Below are 22,278 nucleotides of genomic sequence, written 5' to 3' on the forward strand. Positions count from 1 at the left end.
CATGTGTTTGTTAGCCATCTGTATGTCTTCTTTGGAGAAATGTCTGCTTAGTTCTTTGGCCCATTTTTTGATTGGGTCATTTATTTTTCTGGAATTGAGCTTCAGGAGTTGCTTGTATATTTTTGAGATTAATCCTTTGTCTGTTTCTTCATTTGCTATTATTTTCTCCCAATCTGAGGGCTGTCTTTTCACCTTACTTATAGTTTCCTTTGTAGTGCAAAAGCTTTTAAGTTTCATTAGGTCCCATTTGTTTAGTTTTGCTTTTATTTCCAATATTCTGGGAGGTGGGTCATAGAGGATCTTGCTGTGATTTATGTCGGAGAGTGTTTTGCCTATGTTCTCCTCTAGGAGTTTTATAGTTTCTGGTCTTACATTTAGATCTCTAATCCATTGTGAGTTTATTTTTGTGTATGGTGTTAGAAAGTGTTCTAGTTTCATTCTTTTACAAGTGGTTGACCAGTTTCCCCAGCACCACTTGTTAAAGAGGTTGTCTTTTTTCCATTGTATATCCTTGCCTCCTTTGTCAAAGATAAGGTGTCCATAGGTTCGTGGATTTATCTCTGGGCTTTCTATTCTGTTCCATTGATCTATATTTCTGTCTTTGTGCCAGTACCATACTGTCTTGATGACTGTGGCTTTGTAGTAGAGTCTGAAGTCAGGCAGGTTGATTCCTCCAGTTCCATTCTTCTTTCTCAAGATTACTTTGGCTATTCGAGGTTTTTTGTATTTCCATACAAATTGTGAAATTCTTTGGTCTAGTTCTGTGAAAAATACCATTGGTAGCTTGATAGGGATTGCATTGAATCTATAGACTGCTTTGGGTAGAATAGCCATTTTGACAATATTGATTCTTCCAATCCATGAACACGGTATGTTTCTCCATCTGTTTGTGTCCTCTTTGATTTCTTTCATCAGTGTTTTATAGTTTTCTATGTATAGGTCTTTTGTTTCTTTAGGTAGATATACTCCTAAGTATTTTATTCTTTTTGTTGCAATGGTGAATGGTATTGTTTCCTTAATTTCTCTGTCTGTTTTTTCATTGTTAGTATATAGGAATGCAAGGGATTTCTGTGTGTTAATTTTATGTCCTGCAACTTTACTATATTCATTGATTAGCTCTAGTAATTTTCTGGAAGAGTCTTTAGGGTTTTCTATGTAGAGGATCATGTCATCTGCAAACAGTGAGAGTTTCACTTCTTCTTTTCCTATCTGGATTCCTTTTACTTCTTTTTCTGCTCTGACTGCTGTGGCCAGAACTTCCAACACTATGTTGAATAGTAGTGGTGAGAGTGGGCACCCTTGTCTTGTTCCTGATTTCAGGGGAAATGCTTTCAATTTTTCACCATTGAGGGTGATGCTTGCTGTGGGTTAGTCATATATAGCTTTTATTATGTTGAGGTATGTTCCTTCTATTCCTGCTTTTTGGAGAGTTTTAATCATAAATGAGTGTTGAATTTTGTCAAATGCTTTCTCTGCATCTATTGAGATAATCATATGGTTTTTATCTTTCAATTTGTTAATGTGGTGTATTACATTGATTGATTTGTGGATATTAAAGAATCCTTGCATTCCTGGGATAAAGCCCACTTGGTCATGGTGTATGATTTTTTTAATATGTTGTTGGATTCTGTTTGCTAGAATTTTGTTAAGGATTTTTGCATCTATGTTCATCAGTGATATTGGCCTGTAGATTTCTTTTTTTGTGGCATCTTTGTCTGGTTTTGGAATTAGAGTGATGGTGGCCTCATAGAATGAGTTTGGAAGCTTACCTTCATCTGCAATTTTCTGGAAGAGTTTGAGTAAGATAGGTGTTAGCTCTTCTCTAAATTTTTGGTAGAATTCAGCTGTGAAGCCATCTGGTCCTGGGCTTTTGTTTGCTGGAAGATTTTTGATTACAGTTTCGATTTCCTTGCTTGTGATGGGTCTGTTAAGATCTTCTATTTCTTCCTGGTTCAGTTTTGGAAAGTTATACTTTTCTAAGAATTTGTCCATTTCATCCAAGTTGTCCATTCTATTGGCATAGAGCTGCTGGTAGTAGTCTCTTATGATCCTTTGTATTTCAGTGTTGTCTGTTGTGATCTCTCCATTTTCATTTCTACTTTTGTTAATTTGCTTCTTCTCTCTTTGTTTCTTAATGAGTCTTGCTAATGGTTTGTCAATTTTGTTTATTTTTTCAAAAAACCAGCTTTTAGCTTTGTTGATTTTTGCTATGGTCTCTTTAGTTTCTTTTGCATTTATTTCTGCCCTGATTTTTAAGATTTCTTTCCTTCTGCTAACCCTGGGGTTCTTCATTTCTTCCTTCTCTAATTGCTTTAGGTGTAGAGTTAGGTTAGTTATTTGGTTTTTTTCTTGTTTCTTGATGTAAGCCTGTAATGCTATGAACCTTCCCCTTAGCACTGCTTTTACAGTGTCCCATAGGTTTTGGGTTGTTGTGTTTTCATTTTCATTCGTTTCTATACATATTTTGATTTCTTTTTTGATTTCTTCTATGATTTGTTGGTTATTCAGAAGCGTGTTATTTAGCCTCCATGTGTTTGAAGTTTTAACAATTTTTTCCCAGTAATTGAGATCTAATCTTACTGCACTGTGGTCAGAAAAGATGACTGGAATGATTGCAATTTTTTTGAATTTTCCAAGACCAGATTTATGGCCCAGGATGTGATCTATTCTGGAGAATGTTCCGTGTGCACTTGAGAAAAAGGTGAAGTTGATTGTTTTGGGGTGAAATGTCCTATAGATATCAATTAGGTCTAGCTGGTCCATTGTGTCATTTAAGGTTTGTGTTTCCTTGTTAATTTTCTGTTTAGTTGATCTATCCATAGTTGTGAGTGGGGTATTAAAGTCTCCCACTATTATTGTGTTACTATTAATTTCCTCTTTCATACTCGTTAGTGTTTGCCGCACATATTGCGGTGCTCCTATGTTGGGTGCATATATATTTATAATTGTTATATCTTCTTCTTGGATTGATCCTTTGATCATTATGTAGTGTCCGTCTTTGTCTCTTTTCACATCCTTTATTTGAAAGTCTATTTTATCTGATATGAGTATTGCGACTCCTGCTTTCTTTTGGTCTCCATTTGCATGAAATATTTTTTTCCAGCCCTTCACTTTTAGTCTGTATGTGTCTCTTGTTTTGAGGTGGGTCTCTTGTAGACAGCATATATAGGGGTCTTGTTTTTGTATCCATTCAGCCAATCTTTGTCTTTTGGTTGGGGCATTCAACCCATTTACATTTAGGGTAATTATTGATAGGTGTGGTCCCGTTGCCATTTACTTTGTTGTTTTGGGTTCACGTTTATACAGCCTTTCTGCATTTCCTGTCTAGGTAAGATCCTTTAGCATTTGTTGAAGAGCTGGTTTGGTGGTGCTGAATTCTCTCAGCTTTTGATTATCTGTAAAGCTTTTGAATTCTCCTTCATATCTGAATGAGATCCTTGCTGGATACAGTAATCTAGGTTGTAGGTTATTCTCTTTCATTACTTTCAGTACGTCCTGCCATTCCCTTCTGGCCTGGAGGGTTTCTATTGATAGATCAGCTGTTATCCTTATGGGAATCCCTTTGTGTGTTATTTGTTGTTTTTCCCTTGCTGCTTGTAATATTTGTTCTTTGTGTTTGATCTTTGTTAATTTGATTAATATGTGTCTTGGGGTGTTTCGCCTTGGGTTTATCCTGTTTGGGACTCTCTGGGTTTCTTGGACTTGGGTGGCTATTTCCTTCCCCATTTTAGGGAAGTTTTCAGCTATTATCTCCTCGAGTATTTTCTCATGGCCTTTCTTCTTTCTCCAAAAGAAGAAGTTCTTCTGGAACTCCTATGATTCGAATGTTGGGGCGTTTCACAGTGTCCCAGAGGTCCCTGAGGTTGTCCTCATTTCTTTTGATCCTTTTTTCTTTTTTCCTCTCTGCTTCATTTATTTCCACCATTTTATCTTCTACCTCACTTATCCTATCTTCTGCCTCCGTTATTCTACTCTTGGTTCCCTCCAAAGTGTTTTTGATCTCATTCATTGCATTATTCATTTTTAATTGACTCTTTTTTATTTCTTCTAGGTCTTTATTAAACATTTCTTGTATCTTTTCAATCTTTGTTTCCAGGCTATTTATCTGTAACTCCATTTTGTTTTCAAGATTTTGGATCATTTTTATTATCATTATTCTAAATTCTTTTTCAGGTAGATTCCCTATCTCCTCCTCTTTTGTTTGACTTGGTGGGCATTTTTCATGTTCCTTTACCTGTTGGGTATTTCTTTGCCTTTTCATCTTGTTTAGATTGCTGTATCTGGAATGGGCTTTCTGTATTCTGGAGGTCTGTGGTTCCTTTTTATTGTGGAGGATTAACCCAGTGGGTGGGGTTAGACAATTGGCTTGTCAAGGTTTCCTGGTTAGGGAAGCTTGCGTCAGTGTTCTGGTGCGTGGAACTTGATTTCTTATCTTTGGAGAGCAATGGAGTGCCCAGTAATGAGTTTTGAGATGGGTCTATGTGTTAGGTGTGACCTTGGGCAGCCTGTATGTTGATGTTCAGGGCTATGTTCCTGCGTTGCTGGAGAATTTGCGTGGTATGTCTTGCTCTAAAACTTATTGGCTCTTGGGAGGTGGTTGGTTTCAGTGTAGGTATGAAGGCTTTTGGACAGTCACTTATTACTTAAAGTTCCATGTAGTCAGGAGTTTTCTGGTGTTCTCAGGTTTTGGGCTTAAGTCTCCTGCCTCTGGATTTCAGTTTTATTCTTCCTGTAGTCTCAGGACTTCTCCAACTATACAGCCCTGATAAGAAAACTTCTAGGTTAATGGCTAAAAGATTCTACCCCGTTAGGGACACCCAGAGAGGTTCACAGAGTTACATGAAGAAGAGGAGAGGGAGGAGGGAGATAGAGATGAGCAGGAGGAGAAAAAGGGGGACTCAAGAGGAGAGAGACAGATCTACGCAGCTGTCTGTTCCCAGAGTGTTCTCCGTAGCCCAGTCACCTACAAAGATTCACAGAATTGGATTGGGAAGAGAAGGGGAAAGGAGGAAATAGAGGTGTTCTGAGGTAGAAAACAGAGAGTCAAGATTGGGAGAGAATAATCTTCGGTTTAAAAATAGGGCTTCTCTTCTTTTTTTTTTTGTAAGGTTATAGTGTATTGAAAATGAAAATTAAGGAGTAGTAGAGGAGTACTAGAGGACTTTAAAAGAAATAAGAGAAAAAGAAAAATAGAAAATAGAAGAGAAAAAGGAAAGAAAAAAAAGAAGAAAAAAGAAAAAAAAGAAAGAAAAAGAAAAAAAAAAGAAAGAAAAAAAAATTTTTTTCCCCTAATTAAAAAAATCGTAAAAATCTATGGAAATGAAAGTTAAGGAGTAATGGGGGAGTAATAGGGGATTTTAAAGGAAAATAAAAGAGAAAAAATAAAAAAGAAAAAATAAAAAAAGAAAGAAAAAAAAAGAGAAAAAAGTAAAATTATATCTAGCAGTTTCTCTGGAGCTGTTGTGGTCAGTGTGGGTTCGGCTCAGTTTCAGATAGCTCCTCATTCCAGCTTACGCTTCTCGATATCTACAGGCCCCTTCCGGTGTAGTCGGTGTTTTCTAGAGGGATTTTAATCTGTTGCACCAGTCCCTTCTGAAGCGGTTCCCTTTGTTTATTTGGCTTCTGTTTGCCGGTCTCTTCAGAGCCTCATTTCCACCCTGACACAGGCGGGCGGAGGTGGACTCTTATTCAGGTAGCTAGTTCCGTCGCTCTGCGGGGAGGGGCTGGTGCTGCGGGGACGGGTTGGCGCTGCTGGGCGGGGTTGACGCTGCTTTCTCCGTCTGCGCTGCTCAGGCTCCCGGCTGTTCTATATGGAGCGCGCCCCGCGCTGCGCGAGGCTCCAGCCCTCGGGTGTTCCACAAAAGCGCGGAACGAAAAGCTGCGCCTGCTCTCTGTGCCTTCCCCGTCAGAGCGGTCCAGGCAGCCAGGGGCTTGGTGGGCGCACTCTCCCCAGGTGCGGCGCGCCCCCTCCCTTCCGCGGACCCAGTCTCAGTTTCCGCTGGCGCCAGTCGGGTGCGCGCGCCTTCTGCCCTCCGCGTCCCCAGCTCCAGTCCCGCCCGTGCCGGTCGGGTGCCTGCGCCCTGTGTCTCGCCGCGACCTTCCCCTCCCCCCTGCCTCCTGCCTCCGGCAGGGCTGGGCCGGTCTGCAGCCTGCGAGCTCTTCTCTGGACTTTCTCGGTCTCTTTGTTCTGCGAACGGCCAGCCGTGTGTTCGGCCGGTTAATTTACCCTCTCTCTTTTGGTCTCCCACAGTTCAAGTTGGCAACTCACAGAAGCTCCCTCCGATTGTCCTCAGGGCACTCAGGCCCAGACCCTACCCCAAGCAATGCCGCCTAAGACTTCCCGGAACGGATCTCCGTCCTTAGCTCTTTTGTCTCACTTTTTATCTTTTATATTTTGTCCTACCTCCTTTCGAAGACAATGGGCTGCTTTTCTGGGCGCCTGATGACCTCAGCTAGCGATCAGAAGTTGTTTTGCGAAGTTTGCTCTGCGTTCAGTTATTCTTTTGATGAATTTGTAGGAGAGAAAGTGGTCTCCCCGTCCTACTCCTCCGCCATCTTGGCTCCTCCCTCCTTGTTGCCACTGAATTTAATTTTGCATCATCTTTTATTAATACTTCTTTCAGGAATACTTCTAGGGTGTGTGGGAGCCCCCAAACAAATATGTTTATGGGGCTTGTCTAGATACACAATTTGACTCACCCCAAATCAGCACCAATGCTATTCTGGTAGCCCATGTGATACCATGAAAGAAATACCATACCAGCCAGCTGGAGTGATTTACTTGCCAGGATACTCTCCTGGAACCAAGACCCTGGGAGGACTCTACAGGCATGAGTTCAGAAGCTTCTTGGGGCATCTAGTTGAATCCACATGTGGCATAAAGGATTGCAGAGTGCAAAGGGGAAAAATGGGGACTGGGGTCCACACAGGTTCAATTTGAGATTGGGGCCCCTTGCTTAGATGATACTGCAAGCCTTGGTCAATCCCAGACACTGGAGAAGAACCTAGAAAATTTTGAGAAAGATGCTTATTACCATCAAGACCCACCTAAGACCTGCTCTGGACTGTGGCACCTATCCTGATGGTACCACCTACCTGGCCAGTCCTTTGCTCTGGAAAGGGACTTAGAAAATACTGAGACAGTCATTCCAAAGCATGAGGTCCTCTGATGTGAGGGCGCATGGCAGGGGCCCCACATGCCTGGGTCTAAAGACAGTACTGATTTCATTGTCTGAAATTTGTCTCTATAACAAGATGCACATTTTTGAGAGAAGGGAGTGCATTGTACTTCATTTCCTCACCTCTCATTCCTGCCCTCTGTTAAGGAAGGCACAGTGTTCTACAAACGAACAAAGTGTTGTGTAAGGAGTTCTGATAATTTAGGGGTAGTCACGGTAGCAGTGGTAGGTCCTAGTCCCCAAAACTTTACCCTGCTCACCACTCAGGCCCAAGGGACAGTGCCCTACTGTCTCCTGAAGGTGGCTCTGAGCCTCTCTGGTTGGCTCTCTAACATGTTGAAGGAGGTGCATCTAAACAGTGGGAAGAATCTGTGGTTCACACAGAAGCTACACTCCGGGTACAGTTAAGCCCAGAAGGAGGGAGTCTTGTGACTGGGCAGATAGCAGGTGGGTGGCACACAGCAATACCCATTGCAAGCCAGCCCAAGAGAGCTAAGACATTCCCCATCCTCCCATGTGCCTGTCATGCAGAGATGCCAAGACCCTGAATATGTTTGGGAAGAAAACATTTTCTTCTAAGAGGAAATTTTATTTTTCTGAAAACAAATTTACTTTTAACCCTCATATGTTATCTCACCCAACACACAAGTATCCACTTGTACCTGTATGTGTGTGCTCACACACATGCACTCACACACAGGCATACTCCTTTCTTTCCTCCCTGTGATTTTCATCTTTACTCTCCCCCATATGCTAGCTGTATGACCATGGGGGATATTTCTTAATATCTGTGTGCCTCCACCTCCTTTTTGGTAAAAGTAGGGATAAATAATGACATTTAGCTCAAGGAATGAAAGGACAGAAGAGATATAAAAAGCTCTGGCCTGATAGATGGTGGTCCTGATAGGTAAGTTTCCTTCCATTCCAGACATGTGTCCACACACTAATAAATTCATTTGTTCAGGCACTCACTTCCACATCCCATGAACATTTGTGATAGCCTCCTATCTATCAGGCTCTAGACAAGGGGGCAGGGAGTCCAGGACTTTTTTCCCATCTTGGAGAACTTAGGGCTCATGACACTCTGTGTTCCTATGCTGTAGAATAAAAGCACTGTGGTTAAGAATGCTATTATGTCTTTGGAACATTTGATCTCTTGTGTATAAGATTTTGGAAAAATTGTTAACATTATTTCCCCCACTTACAAACTGTTAATTTTCAGTAGGAGAAGATCAGAATAGATTGTGTGCCAACTAAACAATCCCATCTATTTCTCCCTCCTACTGAAATGTTTGTCTTCCTTTTATTGTTCTGCCTGCCTCCTCATTGTTATTCATATAGTTCTGTCACTCACAACTCCACCTTACCACAGATTACAGAAACATCAGTTCATTAAACAAGTTCTGCCACTTCAACTGAGAAAGAAATGCCTGTCTCCATGTACTGTCTACTAATAAATGGAGACAAACAAAAAACAAATACACAGGATAAATATAACTCTTGACTGATGTACTCACCACTGTGCTGTTCAGTATGATTACATTAATATTTTATGAAATTCATTTAAAAGCAAGTATATTCATGACATATGGCTAAAACCAGAGTAGATAAACTCCCTTTCTTCTTTGCATTCAATATGCCAAGAGTTTCATAGGCTACACTGCCTAGCAGGGCTTGCTGGAGGGCAGGTTATACATTGCACACGACATTTCAAGGGCTCCTATCACATTGATTATTTCTTTTGTTTATCTTCAACCATGAAGACCAAAGTAGACTTGAATTTCTAATACCAACATAGAAAAATAACTGTTTGAAATCATGGGTCTTACACAAGTATTGCGGAACCTGAAAAAAAAAATCAAAGTCCAATAATTTAAAATACATTGGGAACAGAATACCAGAAAAGTTCTCTTCCTTTTCCAGGTCCTATTCTGACTTGAGGAATACAGCCAATATGTAGATAGTATTAGCACTTTACGTTAGGAATTCAAACTTCTGAAGATTTGAAATTATTTTATAAAAGGGTTGTGGAATAGGTCAAGGTATCCCCCCAAAGTACTTTCACAATAAATACCCTGTTCTGTTTTGCTTTTAGCATATCTTCTTCTAAAACCTTTTTCCTACTGCCTTCTTGATTCTTGACATAGCCGTTGGTGGAAGTGTCATAAGATGTTGGTTTGTATTCCCCCTTCTGATTCATGTATTTTCCAAACTCCAGCTTGCTACAAATGCTGTTTTGTAGTTGGGCCAGCTTGCTCCTCTGAGTTGCAGCTCTATTACATCTCCATTACGTGATTTTTAAGTAATGTTTCAGTGTAGTCTTAAGTTTTCCTGCTGCCTGGCAACTTGCACTTAACTCAACCTAGAGTAGTTGTCTAGCAATATTACTGTCCTCCGTTCTCTGTACCTATCTGAACCAGGGAGCTACAATGGAGGCAAATGTCATTTCTATGCTGCCATCCAGTCATCCACATGTCTATCCATTTGTATGTCCTTAAATATTTTGATGCCAGCCCCTCTGCATATGTTGAGGTTGAAGGAATGAGTAAGATAAAATCATCGACCTCATAGTTTAGTTTGGGAAAAGCCATGCAAACAGTTACAATGCTTTATCATCAGTTATTATTATCATCACTGTAACTGCTTATTGGGTGCTTCCATTGTGCTAGGGACTGTGCTAATATAATCTCATTCCAAACGACCTGTGGGCTAGGTACTATTATTACCTCTCCTTTTATAGATAAAGAAACTGGGGCTCAGAGGGTTTAGTCACTTGCCCAATGTTACACAGCCAGTAACCGAGACAAGACCTAGGATTCAAATCCAGATTGGTTTAACTCTAATGTTCTTAACCACTGCACCACCTCTCAGTGTAGTATGGCAACTGTTTTCATGAATTAATTTAATTACAGGTATAAGGTGAAACAGGTATGCTGAAAAACATGGTAGATGAATAACAAAATGTTTCTGTATAATTTTTTTCCAAGCATGGTGGATTGAAGGTGGATACAAAATTCTTTGATTCCCCTTCTGTCAAGAGGTGAGGTCTATGCCCCATCCCGTTGAGGATCTGGATGGGTTCTAGAACTGCTCTGACCAACAGAATATGGCAGAAGGGATGTGGTGCACGTTTTCAGGGCCAGGCCTTAAGAGAGAAAAAATGTTTACTTGTCTCTGGGAATACTAGCTTTGGGAGCTTCAGTCACAAAGTAACAAGTCTGACTACCATGTTGGAGAGACCATGTGGAGAGGGCCCTAGGGAAAATGGAAAGGAAGGATCCACCTGAGCCTAGCGTTTTATCTGTCCCTGCCAAGGTGCCATGCTTCCCAGGTGGCTTAGCAGGCCACCGGCCTCAGGACTCCACCGGCCAATGCAGGACACGCTGGAGATGTGAGTTTGATCCCTGGGTCATGAAGATCCCCTGGAGGAAGAAATGGCAACCCACAGTACTCTCATCTGGAAAATTCCATGGACAGAGGAGCCTGGCAGGTTACCATCCATGGGGTCACAAAGAGTTGGACAAACATTAGTCTACTCTGCTTTTCACAAAATCCATGGGTCCACAGGAAGAAAAAGATACTTCTTGTCAGAATAAACCCTGTTTTCTACCTATCCAACCTGTAGAGTCATTCAAATGTTCCTGTCCAAAAGGCTTTCTTAGAGTTACTTATCTCCACAGCCAAAATTTCCTGTTGAGATATTCAAAATATATATTGTCACCATGTTAGATAATTTAGAGGCCTTTGTTCTAAATCCAAAGTCTCAGCTGACTTTCACTACAGTAATGATTTGGGGAAAGAAAGTAGCATTTTTGAGAGTTGTATTTCAAACACAATGCTGGATAGTTTCTATTACAGAATTATCTCATTTAATCCCCACAATTTAAAGGGATAAACTGGGGGCCAGAGAGAGGTGACTGTCCCAAGGTGGCATCCTTAGAGGGGTCAAGTGAAGGGTTCAGCCCAGGGTCTGGCCCATTCTTTCTCCAAGCACCATCCTGTATGCTCTACAACCAGAGAGACTCAAGATGGACTGGAGGGGGTTATCTTACAGCAACAAAGCTAATCAAGGCCAGAAAACACAACTTTGTGGTTAAGGAAGTTGGGGTTATTTTAAGAGAAGAATACTGAAGGAACCAATAATAAAAATAAATAAATCCAAAATCTCAACTTTGACTTACAGGTGAAGTTGGAATTGTGGCAATGTATGAACTGGAGATAGGCAGATATAGGAGCTGAGGTATTTACTACCCTGCTTGCTTTTTCAGAACTGGACCCTGGTTCTGGCTGTCTGGACGCCCCTCTCTGCCCTTAGAAAGGTTGACTTCGCCCCATCCAAGTCCCCCTAGATCCATTAAAGGCATTTCTAATCTTTTAGTTATTCCAGAGACCCTTGATCACAAGGAGGTAGTCTGTATGCACAGTAAAACCACTGAAATGCAACTATGGATTAGTCTAAAATAAGTGTTCCAAATAGGATCTAATTATATATGCATAATTAAGCTTTTTTATAGAAAATTATGATTCCAATTCAGGTATATGTTTATGGTACATTATTGCTCTCTCTTTAGAGTTCCTACAAAATTCATTGGAAAATGAAGAATTATACCTGGGTACTGAGAAATTTTAACTCACTACAGTCCTGACTGCCTCCTCTCTACACAGATCCTTGAAAAAATTTTACAGGCAGACAACCTGAAGAGGGAACACAGACTTCTAAGGACAGCTTGGCTAAGTTGTGAGAAGATCTTGAACTTACAACAAGGCCTCTTGGAAATTTCTAAGATTTTGCACAGGGACTCTCAAATTCTACCAAAAATCTGTCCTGCTTCTCCAGAAGATCATCAAAACCCCTGCTTCAGGCTAGTTGGAAAGCTGAGGCAGGGCCTGGTTCATGTACAATGACAAACGAGGCAGTAAGCTGGGCTTGGGTGGGTTATGTGGTATAATTTAAACTCATAAAGACTCTCCTTAATAAATATCAACTTTGATCCCAAATTTCAACCAATGAAGCTTTATTTCTTCAGTATAAGTTTTTGCTATTATCTATCTTTATAGCCCACCTTCCCCCTATTCCTTCCTATTTTGTTCTTTGTGTTCTTGTCAGAACATTTGGCAGATTCAGGGATGCTGTGAACACCTTTGGGAAGGCATTAGGGAGGACATTTCACATTACATCTTTGGTTCCTAGATTTCTGGATTTTAGAGATGAATAAAATAAAAGCATATACATCTATATATTTAAGGTTGCCAACCTCTTAATTTGCCAAGAAAAGACATGGAAAAAAATAACAAAAACTAACCATGTACCATTTTGCAATTCATAAAAGACAGAACATTTAAAAACCAAAAATATAGGAAATCTATAATCTCTGAATAAAAAACAGTCCTTTCAATTGAGCAAATACAGCTTCATGAAAAACACACTATATTCTTAGCTTCTACACTTTGCATCAGACTAGGGAATGCAGAATCAACTGGTCCTGGGTTACATCTCAGTGTTTGGGCTTTGGAGATGGCTCAACTATCTTAGTGTGCACCACTATATATGAAGATATCTATGAAAAAGTCCTTTCAGAACTATAGTGTCAAACACAGATATACATGTGTTAAGGGCCATGAAAAGTTTGACTTCTCCTGAGGGTTGGTATATTTTCTCTAGAGGGAAAATGCAAATTATATAACTGATCAGGTTTCCCTTTTGTTTTGGCCACCTGGTCACAAGTGTAGCTCCCTTTTAGAAACTGGGTGGGATTCTATGACCTATACATCTGAATTCTAATTAACCTCCCTACATGGTCTTCACCTTCTATCCTCATTTATATTTTCCCAGATGATGGTTTATTTTACTTGTAATTTTTCTCTTTAACTGTAATCTTTTTCATAAGCTGCCTCAGATGTTTCATGAAATGGGGTGATGGAAATCAATTCAGGATTTAACAATTGTTCCCATACTGTATAATCTTGGATACCTTCCAGTCATTGGTGTTCCACTTCCTCTGCCTGGACTGTTCTTAGTTCCTTATCTTTTTCACCTGACATTTAACTATATATCCCTGAATACTGAGCTCAAATGTTGTCCCTTCTATGAAACTTCCCTGATCACCACTACCCACCTAACACCTCCTCCATTCCACCCTGAATGAAACAAAACTTTTCCATGTGTATCTATTATGACACTTGCTTCATTGTAGTGCAGTGATACAGACTTTGCTGCCTCTGCCACTGGATTCTGAGCTCAAAGGCAATGATCGAACAATTGATGCTTTTGAACTGTGGTGTTGGGGAAGATTCTTGAGAGTCCCTTGGACTGCAAGGAGATCCAACCAGTCCATCCTAAAGGAAATCAGTCCTGAATATTCATTGGAAGGACTGATGCTGAAGCTGAAACTCCGATACTTTGGCCCTCTGACACGAAGAACTGACTCATTTGAAAAGACTCTGATGCTGGGAAAGATTGAAGGCAGGAGGAGAAGGGGACGACAGAGAATGAGGTGGTTGGATAGCATCACCAACTCAATGGACGTGAATTTGAGTAAACTCCAGGAGTTGGTGATGGACAAGGAGGCCTGGCATGCTGCAGTCCATGGGGTCACAAAGAGTCGGACATGACTGAGTGACTGAACTGAACTGAACTGAACTGAGGGCTTCTCACATACAGCAGGCCTCAATAAATATTTCTTATATGAATGAATAAACAAACCATCACACTCTACTGGATTCTTCATAATAGTTTCCTTGGGGAATCTTGAGAGTACCATCACTTGGTAGGATTCAAGCTTGTTTCTGAGAGACATTGGTTCTGTTTGGTACATTGGTTTATATATTACTGGCTCTTGGTGAAGTGTCCACCATGATGATGAACAGTAGTCTCCTTTCTCGGAATCTCAACCTTACCTGCCATTGAAGGCACATTCTCTTTGTGGAAAATATTAAAATAATAGAAACCCAAGTCCGGGCCTCCTTGAGAAGCTTGGAGCACAGTGGTCTATCATGTGTCACACATCTTCATTCTTTCTTTCTTTTCTCATCAGAGTTTGCCTGCTATGTCCAGTGAGAACTGCTTCCTTAAGAATGACAATTTTCATAGATGAGCTGGGTCTTGGTCTGGGAATAAGGTCCATGAGTCCATATTTTCCAATATCTCTCATTATGGAGGAGGCATAGTCAGTACAGTGGAGACACCATAGTGAGGGACACTTCTCCTTCTTTGGGACTTCACAGGCTCCATTTGGTTGCTAAGGATATTTTAATTTAGGGGAAAGTAAAGGAAGCAACACACGGTATTCAGCGAGTACCCTTTAATTGGTCCATTCTTGGATTCATCTGGGATGACAGGCAGAACAATGCTCCTTAAAAAGGCAGCTCGACTCTTTTTGGTGCCTCCCTTCATGTGAAAACTAACATTAATCTTATTTGACCAGCTTGGCAAAGCAAATACTCTTACAGGAAAGACAGGCGCTGGCCAGAGGGGACCTTCTAATCTGCCATCATTGTGGATTAACTTTATCAAACAGCAATTGTCCAAAAAACACCATGTTAGATGAAAGGGAGCTCCATTCCAAACCCCAGAGATGGCCTGTCTCTGTTCCCCATTCAATGAATATAATAAGCTAGACATTGCCCTGATGACAGGTTTGTGTCCAAGAGACTCAGCATCCATGACAGTGTAGATTTGAACTCTCTGGGGGACGTCAAGAAAGCTTATATATCATTTGTTTGTCATCATTGACAAAGCCTTTTCTATTGTCAGAGATAGGCCAGATGAGACAGTTCTGTATGGCTCATTTGCTGCCTTTTCCATTGTAAGGAATTTGGGGCAGTAGGAAGAGGAGTAGGGGGATGTTTTATCCCATTCAGTTAAAATATTATATAAAAATATGGTAGCCCCCCTATTTCCCAGACTCTAGCAAGAAGATGGGTAGGCGGCATTGGAGTGTAGTGCCCACCTTCTACTTCTCTGGACACCCCCTACCAGATGTATAGGGAGCAGTCACCAGCATTGTCAGACACAAACTGTTCTCTTTACCTGCCACTGTCCAGTGCTTCTTCAGGGACAAATGTGCCCCTGCATTCATTATACTTCCTTGTTGTTAAGAACAGAAATAAGTCATAATTCAACTTTTTCTGTGAGTCATCTATCAGATGTGAACTTGAAATAATAATAATCATCATAGCTGACTTCATTGAGGAATTACTGTGAGTCAGGCATCATTCTAAGGCTTTACATTACATGTATTAACTCAGTAATCCTCATGACAATGCTGATTCATAGGTGCTATTATTATCTCTGTTTGACAAATGGAGAAACTGACTCAGAGAGAGGTTAGGTAAATTGTCGAAGGTTACACAGTTACTTAATGGCAGAGCAGGGATTTATCTGAACCTAGGTAGTCTATATCCAGGGTGCACATTCTAATCTCAATGATTAAACTGCTTTCCTAAAATAATACAGAAAGGAGAAAAAAATCACATATAATTGAAGTGATTTTACACATAGCTTTACAAAGTATATCTCAGTTTAGCACTATTGCCCCATATACATTTAAGAGAGGGGCACTACTGAACTAAATATCAGTATTTCTAAGACAGTTTTCCAAAACTTTCCTTGGAGCATAGCAAAATGATCACTGAATCACAAGGTTGAAGGGGACCCTAAGAAGCTATTCTTTCATAGTCCTTAAGAAAACAAGAGGAGGGCAAAGGAGCTTGAAATAGAAATTAAAACCACTCTTGAGGTTACAAATGTCTAGTTGGGGCAGATGTGAGGAACATTCAGTAGAGCCGACATTAGCTCCCTAGCAGCCAAGTACTTTCAATGTAAATGGCAGCTTAGTAGCCATTTGAAGGAAGTATGTTAGTATATCCTTTATCTTAAATAACATGTAAAATGACTAATAGCAATAATAATGACACTAGTTAAACCTTCATTGAGTGCTTATTATATACCAAGCATTGCGCTAAGTATATTATTTAACCTTCACAGCATTCCTATGAGGTACATACTGTAACCATCTCCATTTTACAGATAAGAAAACTGAGATACAAATAGGTCAAATAACTTGCTCAAGGTCATGTAGCTAGAAAGTGGCAAAGCCAGGATTTAACACAAGCTGTTTGTCCTTGAAACCTGTGTTATTAAATACTAAGCAAGGTACTATTTCTGCAGAAATAGCCATCCAAGCTACTGTTATGAAAACCATCCCAATTTTCTAGGCTTAACATTGACCCAAGCACAAGTGTTGGGCCTGTAACAATGGTTTGGATGACCTTTTTACTCTCAAAGCTAGACCTTTTTTGCTGTTCCATATTGTAGATGGCTGGCTAAGCACTGAAGATTACTTTGTGAGCACAGATTTATGTTTAGATGTGGTAATTTACAAATAATCTGATATAAGCTAATGTTTAGTTCCCTTGATATCAGAGCAGATCTGGCCTCAAGATATTTTTGAAGATATATACCCATACAGCTCAGACTTCCAAGAACTGGTAATATTTAAGCCAAATAATCTAGTTGCTCTAGACTATAAGAGATTGTGATTCAGGACCACTGTATATAAAGCTATAATATATGAAATTTTAGTTTAAATTCTATTATAACGAAATAAGAAAGAAAAATGAAACAAAAAACCCACTACTCCTTTTGGAAATGTTTATGAGAAGTATATTAATTTTGATTTTTAAATGGCCAACATTTTAATAGCCAACATTTTGGAGCACTGACTATGTGTCAGGCATTGTCAAAGTACGATTTAATTCTCACAACAACCCTATGTGCATCACTCTAGATTTGTTTCTCAACTTTAATGAGCTTATGAATCACGTGGGGATCATGGGAAAATTCAGTTTTGATTCAGTAGGTCTGGGCTGCGGCCTAAGATTCTGAAATTCTTAACAGCTTCCAGGTTATGTGGACCACACTTTGAGTAGCAAGTAGAGAAGACTGGCCTTAAGTGAATTTGGAAGACTGATGTTTAGGATGTTTTAAAAGTACTCCAGGATTCGTGATGTGGTGATTCTCTAATGTCTTCACAAACCCATTTTTTAAAATCAAAGTTATATTTCGTATATCATTTATAATCATTCATGAATTTACATTTGCAAATTTGCCTACTTGCTAACATTTCTTTGTGACCCTCCAAATCAATACTCACAGTACTATCATGGTCATTTAAGGTCATATGCAGAGGCAATACAAGATTTGAGTTGCCCAAGGCACATTAACAAACCTATTTTAATGGTTAATTGTTCTGACATTCCAGGAAGTTTTTTGTGTCTAAACAAAACCCTTCAGATGATATGGCATTTTTATTCTGATTTTAATCTTTAGTGGAGATAGAGTTAGTACACAGTGCCCATTCTCTTACAGGTTACTTTGTTTTAAACATACGAACAGTTATTCAATGTTAACAATAGTCTTTGGGATATTTCTCACCATCTCCTGTCTTTTCCTTTAGGAACCTAAGATTTTTGGGATGTCTAAGTTCTCATTCTAGCTCCATGTTTATTTGCTTCACTTAAGAAATGTATAAAATTAGACAAACTAATTCCTTGCTGAATTCTCTTGTACTTTTATTTCAATGAACTATTTAAATGTTCAGTGACCATATCCTGCATCTGATATACCCCTAGCTTGATCATAGTGCAATAGGGAGTATACTAGTAACTACAGGCCACCCTGTAATTCATGAGCTATAAAGCTCATATTACAAAAATGCACACTCTAGGCAGAATCTGGTAAATGTCAACTTCAAAATAAGTTGTGTCACACTGTTATATTTATGTTCACATGGTCAATAAAAAGAAACACTTGTGAGGTGATTAAAAATAGCATACCAGGTAGAATTGGTTGTCCAGCAATTCCCAATGGTGCCATTCCAAGATTATTCATTGCTGTGGCCCATGCAGTTGGATCAGACATAGGTAGAGTCATTGCAGTTGAATCCACATTCAGAGTTCTACTATTATCAGCTAGAAAGAAATGACAAGCAAAATAATTTGTTGTATTTAGGTTTCAGTATCTGGTTCACTTATCATTGTGAATCTGGCAAACTCTTTACAGAAATGGACTGATGGACAAGTGCTGGATACAGCCTTAATTTCAGCTCTTTACAAGGGTTAAAACAATACAGTTTGAACTGGAAGGAAGTCATAGAATTTGAACACAGTTTATCAGATAGCATTTTAGTGTTTCTTTCTCTCTCTCTCTTACTCTCTCTCTCCCTCTACTCTTCCCCTCCTTCCTTCCCTCACTCCTTTCTTCCTGTTTTAAAGTCAAAGAAAACTTTATTCTTTTTAGAGCAGTTTTAGGTTCACAGTGAAAGTGAGGGATTACACATATACCTCCACCCCCACATATGCACTGCCTCTCCCATTATCAACATTCTTCACCAGAGTGGTTCATTTGTTACAACTGGTGAATGTATTGATGCATCATAATCACTCAAAAGCCATAGTTTACATTAGGCTTCAGTTTGGTGTTTTACATTCTACAGGTTTTGAAAAATTTATAACATATAGCCGTATCACTCAGGGTAATTTCACTGCCCTAAAATTCCTTTGTGCTCTGCTTTTTCATCCTTGTCCCCTCCCCCAACCCCAGCAACCACTGATCTTTTACCATCTCAACAGTTTTGCTTTTTCTAGAATGTAATGTACTGGGAATCATACAGTATGTAGCCTTTTCACATTGGCTTTTTTCACTTAGTCTTATGTATTTAAGTTTACTCCAAGTCTTTTCATGGCTCCATAGCTCATTTATCTTTAGTGCTGACTAATATTTCATTGTCTGGATATACCAGAGTTTATCTTTTTACCTACTGAAGGACACTGTGGTTACTTCAAAGTTTTGGCAATTATGAATAAAACGGCTATAAACATTTGTGTACACATTTTGCATGAACATAAGTTTTCAACTGCTTTGGGTAAACACCAAAGGAATGCAATCACTGGGCCCTATGGTAAGAACATATCTGGTTTTATAAGAAGTCGTCAATGCACGTGTACCCCAATGTTCACCACAACACTGTTTACAATAGCTAGGACATGGAAGCAACCTAGACGTCCATCGGCAGATGAATGGATAAGAAAGTTGTGGTACATATACACAATGGAATATTACTCAGCTATTAAAAAGAACACATTTGAGTCAGTTCTAATGAGGTGGATGAAACTGAAGCCTAATATACAGAATGAAGTAAGTCAGAAAGAAAAACACCAATACCGTATATTAATGCATATATATGCAATTTAGAAAGATGGTAACGATGACCTTATATGTGAGACAGCAAAAGAGGCACAGATATAAAGAACAGACTTTTGGACTCTGTGGGAGAAGGCGAGGGTAGGATGATCTGAGAGAATAGCATTGAAACATGTGTATTACCATATGTGAAAGAGATGACCAGTCCAAGTTCGATGCATGAAACAGGGCACTCAAAGCCGGTGCACTGGGACAACCCAGAGGGATGGGATGGGGAAGGAGGTGGGAGGGGGGTTTGGGACAGGGGGACACATATACACCTGTGGCTGATTCATGTCAATGTATGGCAAAAATCACCAAAATATTGTAAAGTAATTAGCCTCCAATTAAAATTAATTAATTAATTTTTAAAAAACAAAGTCATCAATGCTTCTTCCAAAGTACCTATATCATTTTGCATCCCCACCTCCAGTAAATGAGAGTTTCTATTGATCCACATCATCATTAGTATTCAGTGTTATCAGTATTCTGGATTTTGGCCATTCTAATAGGTTTGCAGTGGTATTTCATTGTTGTTTTAATTTGCATTGCACTGATGACATATGATGGAAAGCATTTTTTCATATCCTTATTTACCATCCATACATTTTCTTTGATGAGGTGGGGGTGGGGCTTCCCTTGTAGCACAGTTGGTAAAGAATCTGCCTGCAGTGCAGGAGACCCGGGTTCGATTCCTGGGTTGGGAAGATCCCCTGGAGAAGGAAATGGCAACCCACTCCAGTATCCTTGCCTGGAAAATCTCATGGACAGAGGAGGCTGGTGGGTTGCAGTCTGTGGGGTTGCAAAGAGTCAGGCATGACTGAGTGACTAACACTTAGACTTATCATACGAGTCACTGGTCTATTTTTCAAACAGGTTGTTTGTTTTACTATTGTTGAATTTTAAGAGTTCCTTGTATATTTTAGATAATAGTCCTTTATCAGGTATGTATTTTGTAAATACTTTCTTCAAGTCTATGGCTTGTTTTCTCAATCTCTTGACATTGTCTTTCACAAAGTTTTTAATTTCAATGAAGTCTAAGTGACCACAGATTTCTTTCATGGATCATAAACAGTTATACCCATATCCAAGGTGTCATCTAGGTTTTCTCTTAGGTTGTTTTCTAGTAGTTTTCTAGTTTTGCATGTTACATTTAGGTCTATGATCCATTTTGAGTTAATTTTTGTGATGGGTATAAGATTTGTATGTAGATTCATTTTTTTGCATGTGGATGTCCAGTTGTTTCAGCACATTTGTTGAAGAGACTACCTTTGCTCCATTCATCAAAGATCTGTTGATTCTATTCGTATGGGTCTATTTCCGGGTTCTCTATTCTATTTCATTGATCTATTTGTCTATTCTTTCACCAATGCCACATTGTCTTGATTACTGTAGCTTTATAGTAAGTCTTAAAGTTGTGTAGCATCAGTTTTCCAACTTTGTTCTTCTCCTTCGATACTGCGTTAGCTATTCTGATCAGGTTTTTTACTTCTCTGTAAACTTTAGAATCATTTTTTTTTCATATCCACAAAATAACTTGCTTGGGTTTTGATTGAAATTGCATTGAATCAAGTTGGGAAAAACTGACATCTTGACAGTATTGAGTCTTCCTATCTATGTGGTGCTGGAGAAGATTCTTGAGAGCCCCTTGGACTGCAAGGAAATCAAATCAGTCAATTCTAAAGGAATTCAACCCTGAATATTCATTGGAATGACTGATGAACCAATACTTTGGCCACCTGATGCACAGAGCCGACTCACTGGAAAAGACCCTGATGCTGGGAAAGATTGAAGGTGGGAGGAGAAGGGGATGACAGAGGATGTGATGATTGGATGGCATCACCAACTCGATGCACATGAGTTTGAGCAAGCTCCAGGAGTTTGTGATGGACAGGGAAGCCTGGTGTGCTGCAGTCCATGGGGTCTCAAAGAGTCAGACACGACTGAGTGACTGAACTGAACTGAACAAGACACTTAGTATCATTTTTAATAATATTATACTATACTAATTATTACTATTATTATTATTAAGGGAAGATATGAGAGAGGATTGCAATGCTTATATTAATAGTAGAATTCTGCATGTCTTCTTCCAGCATGGAATGAATGGTCTATAGGGAAAGATACTGGATAGCTTCTCTCCCTCTAAAGCTTTAGAGCAATGCTTTCCATTATTTTAATGAACTCAAATAGCAGACACATTCACATTCAAAGGTTAGTACTTAGCGACTGAACAACAACAAAATCCAGGAACATGAAATATATATTTCTTCTTTGATTTTTGAACCAGCATTTTTTAGTTTTCTGAGTTTTTCTTTTCAAGTGTACACACCACAGGAGCTTGGAATGATTAAGACATTTCCCATTCTTCTCATAGTCTAGTCACAAATGATTACTTCATCAGCTTCCATCCAAACTACTCATGCTTGCAAACCAAGAAAAACCACCCAAGGGCTTCTATAGTACCATGGAAAGGAAAAAATATATTCCTAATGGAATTTCACATCTTTGAAGCAGCGCTATTGAGTTGGACACACCATTAACAAACATAAACTTAGCCAATTGAGTATTTCGGGTGTTAGGATAGCAGAGTACAAGTAGATAGGAGACAGTCCCTGCCCTTAAAGGTTATACAATCTAACTGAAGAGACTGATGATGATGGTGTTGATTACTATTATCACTATTATTACTATTATCACCACTGCCACCATCAAACACTTGCCATGTTAGGTAAAGCTCTTGGCATGCAGTGTTTTCATTTAACTTTCAAAACAACCCAATGAGATAAGGGCTCTTTATAACTCCATTTAATAGATGAGAGGCTTTGAAGAGTTACATCTGTAGTTCAAGGTCACACA

At 39.5% G+C, this 22,278-nt stretch overlaps 1 protein-coding gene across 6 annotated transcripts in view; it reads right to left on the bottom strand.

Moving 5' to 3' along the window:
* The window catches only part of ENOX2 (ecto-NOX disulfide-thiol exchanger 2), a 292,451-nt gene that overhangs the window by 65,042 nt on the left and 205,131 nt on the right, over positions 1-22,278 (bottom strand). For all 6 annotated transcript variants that reach the window (XM_061138042.1, XM_061138044.1, XM_061138041.1 and 3 more), the window contains one exon: positions 18,015-18,149. In XM_061138042.1, coding sequence (XP_060994025.1) covers positions 18,015-18,111 — 97 coding nt within the window. In that variant the 5' untranslated portion in view covers positions 18,112-18,149. The remainder of the gene's footprint in view (positions 1-18,014; positions 18,150-22,278) is intronic.

The sequence above is a fragment of the Dama dama genome, chromosome X (assembly GCF_033118175.1).
Source record: "Dama dama isolate Ldn47 chromosome X, ASM3311817v1, whole genome shotgun sequence".
In the NCBI taxonomy this organism is placed as follows: Eukaryota; Metazoa; Chordata; class Mammalia; order Artiodactyla; family Cervidae; genus Dama; species Dama dama.